This window comes from Chrysoperla carnea, chromosome 2 (assembly GCF_905475395.1).
Source record: "Chrysoperla carnea chromosome 2, inChrCarn1.1, whole genome shotgun sequence".
In the NCBI taxonomy this organism is placed as follows: Eukaryota; Metazoa; Arthropoda; class Insecta; order Neuroptera; family Chrysopidae; genus Chrysoperla; species Chrysoperla carnea.
In genome coordinates, this window is record NC_058338.1 from 60727223 (window position 1) to 60731246 (window position 4024).

Here is a 4024-nt window from a genome sequence, read left to right on the forward strand (position 1 = left end):
GTAAAGTCATTTACCCCAATCCAATAATTATTATTTACTGTGTACGGTTTCAAAATTTTTTTTGGTTTCAAAATTATGGGAACATGGAACCTAGATAATTATGTTAATTGGAGAGAAAAATAGCAAGCAGACAAAATACAAAATCGAACGAATTCGAAGCAAAAATTGAATTAATTCAATTAATGTTACATATTCTTATAACTACTATTTTCTCTACATTTTGGTGTAGAACGATTTTTAATGTAAAAAATTGTAATTTCTAATCTCAGATGCTAAAATTTGATAATAAAAGTGTTTCCTAGAAATAAAAAAACTATAGTAGATGTGTTTATCGCATGTTTGCAAAATTGTGATCACTGCAAATAAGAGCTTTTTGAAGTTTTTGACAAACAAATTTAGGTAGTAAATCCTAGAAGTCTTTAGCAACTCCTTAATGAGATCATTCTTTTAAAGTAAGTTCAAGCAGAAATAGTTCGTATTAAAAATAGGTATCTCATAGGCACCTTGAATTGTACATTGAAGTCAGTTATTTCATTTCTCGCAGGAGATTGATTATCCTAATAAAAGTCTAATTGGAATGCCTTTTAAAAAACTAATACAGCTTGTTTAAAATTGAATAGATAAATTGAATGTAAAAATCTATCTGTACATGATTTGGAAATGTGTTTTGGCGAATGAAAGGCCTTAAAAATTTTTTGTCTGTGTGCCTTTTTTCTAAACTTTAACAAAACGCAAAATTGAAGGCAAAAGCAGAAATTTTCAACTTATTTCGCCTAGCGCCGTGAGTCAATTATTTTTCGTGAATTCGTGAATCAATAATTATTTTTCAGTGCCCTTCTATATATAATTTTTACCCGATATTTTATATTTTAGAGTGTGAAATAAATTAATATTAAATTACAAATAAGCCTTATCGCCGCCCCCTTCAGGCCGCTTACGCCCACAATACAAATTATTACATTCAATTTCAGTCAAAACTTCTAAAAAAGGTTTCAAAGAAAAAATCGTGTTTTTATAAGAAACAACTTTCTAATTAAAAATTTTTCTCTATCTTTTACATGTAGCGATAACGGGATATGCAATATCCCTACTGCAACTTGCTGTATAAAAACCATCGGAACCCTTTGATGACTCTTTCGATCTAATGAGCTAATTAACCAAATCCACAAAGTTTATACAAAATGTATTTATTGTTTAAATAAAAATGCAACAACAGTTACATAACAATAACAAATAATAACAAGAAAACTTAACAATATTGGAAAAAAAATAACAATTTTGCCATAAAACAGCACAATAATACTTTCGACTAGAGACGTAGATTTTAAGCCAGTTTTCGTTAGTTAGGTTGATTTAATGATTCATCTCAATCCCATTTTGAATGAGATTTTGATGGAACATGATGGTATACGTGTTTGTAAATTGGAACATGTACTGGGTAAGGTTTGCCGACTGGTACTGGAACATGCTTTTCTACTTCAATTTTGTATGGTTTTTCTACTGGATATGGTACTGGTTTCTCTACAGTGTATGGTACCTTCTTCTCGATTTCTTGTGGTACTAGTTTATAAATAGGTACGGCGATTGGTTGTGGAACTGGAATATGTACTGGATAAGGTTGTGGTACTGGTACTTTAATTACTTGTGGTACCGGGATACCAACGGCATGTGGTACTGGAACACCAACTTTCTTGTAGACAGTGTAGTATTGAGGTTCACCTTGATGCTCAATTGTTTTTGTGTGAATTTCTTCCCCACCGCCATGACCACCGCCAAAATCACCACCACCGAATCCTCCATGACCACCGCCACCACCTAATTCATAACCACCGGAAGAACCGCCTTGATCACCACCTCCATAGCCACCATGACCTCCTGCACCACCAGAAGATTCAAAACTGGCATAGGATTGGGTTGCGGTCAATGCGAGAACTAAGGTAACACCACAAACCTGAAAAATAGAATCAATATTTTATTAATTAAAAAATCATGAAATTTTTACGTACTTAACAAGTAAAATTATTATTTTCGACCATTCGAATTTATTTGAGGTGGAATAAATGCGTGGTGAAATATATTAGTGACTACAATAATTGTACTTTAATATAATTTTAATTATGGCGCACCTGACATCATTATGACGCACCGGAAACTTTTTAATTGGAAAAATTCTAGATGTTGAGGAGTTTTCCTTACATAAAATTTCTAAACGATACGAGATGGTGTGCAACAGCCGAAAATTTCGAATTATTTTGCATCTAGAATATAGCTGAGCGAGACAAAAAAAGAACCTCATCTCACGCCAACGCATTGAATAAAAACTCATGCAAACTTCAGGAAACTACAGAGTCGTTATTACAGTCACCATATTGAATACAAATTAAAGCTAAGATAACAAGTCAGAAATTATAGGCATTTCTATAGTATAAAATATAATTGCTCCACTGATTAATTCGTTGGGGAAATATCGATTTCAGTGAAAATTGAGATACTATATGCACTAATAAATTTTTCAATTTATCAATCCAAAAAGCATACTTGTTTATTTAACCCAATATAATGCCACTTCAATATAACTTAACTCAACATAACTCAACATAACTCTAGTTGTAACTGAGTTAGTAGTGAAAGCGAATTAAATTGGTTAAGTTATATCCGGTTAGCTTGACATTGTTTTTGATAAATATAATTGAATATTGACCAAATTGATTTTCACATTTATTTCCATATGTACAAATATTGAGGATTTCTCAATGACATTTGACCTATACCCACAAATGACACTGAACTATAATATAAAATCAACGAATTTTCATGAAATAAATTGAAGTTTCACAAAAAATCACGACGTTAGAAAAACACACGTAAAATCACTTTTAAAACTATATTAAAAATCCAGCTTAAAATACACAAAAAATACTTACAAAAACATTCATCTTTGCTAAGATTAGATTATATTCAAATGAATATTTGAAGAAAGCAAACGAAGAAAGTTTAATGATACCACAATTGATAGTTGATGTGGTTTATATATGATATTAAAAAATTCACCTCTCATTTTACACACAGACAAACTAGGTAGTTGATGATAGAAGGGGGATTTCCCATTATTGTGTATGAAAAAAAGTTCCGATCGGAAGAAATGTAACATCTTATAGTAGTGAAAGGTTCACTGTACGCTCGCTCATATACTATATTATAATAATTATTTATAATTTTACTTTCTTTGGACAGTAATAATACTTGTTGTAATTTTTAATATATTTTATATAACTATCTCTTGATGTTTTTAATTTAGGATTCCGTATATGATTTTTTTAAATAAATATTCGCAATCAAAAACTTACTTTAAATTAAGCAATAAGTAAATTCCCTCCTTCTGTTTATAGGAATGAATATATTCATACCGCTCCAATTACCATTCCATGTCTTTAAAGATCGTATTGAGCTTTTACTCGAATGAAAGTGAAATTTTTTAATTTTTACATAGTCTTCCGACATATTGAATAATGTTTCTTTCAATATAAATGTCAGCCATCAAAAAAGGTAAGGGTATATAAAAAATCGATTTTCTAAAATTACCTATTATTTAGTTATTTTTAGTAATATCTATTACGTTATTTTTATCAATACTTGAAATGTTATCCATCTCAAGTGCAGGATGTATTATTAATACCTATAACAATTTAATTTTTCAATGATGTAAGACAGATTCCTGTAGGTCGAAAATAAAAGTAAGATAATTTTAGCTTGTCATATAACAACTTTATTTATAACAGAATTTGTATGCCCACGTTTTTTCCTTTTTTAGAAATATTAAAATTACTTTTGTCGTTTGTTTATACTATTTAATTCTGTTAAATGGAATTTTTATTTTCATAATTATCATCATATTCGAGGAAATTGGAAATAAATTTTTTTTCACGCATTTACTGGTTATGCAGACAAAAATAGTGGGACTGTAGGCAATTTCGAGCTCCTGAAAATCGAAAATATAAAATAAAGATAATTTATTTTGAAGTCG

At 29.8% G+C, this 4024-nt stretch overlaps 1 protein-coding gene across 1 annotated transcript; it reads right to left on the minus strand.

The window, feature by feature from the left end:
- Positions 1–1366: 1366 nt before the first annotated feature.
- On the minus strand, positions 1367–2936 carry LOC123292821 (cuticle protein 79-like). The gene is made up of 2 exons (XM_044873535.1): positions 2925–2936; positions 1367–1951 (listed from the first exon to the last, which is right to left on the minus strand). The coding sequence occupies exons 1-2, from the start codon at positions 2934–2936 to the stop codon at positions 1367–1369; spliced, it is 597 nt and encodes a 198-aa protein (XP_044729470.1).
- Positions 2937–4024: the final 1088 nt, after the last annotated feature.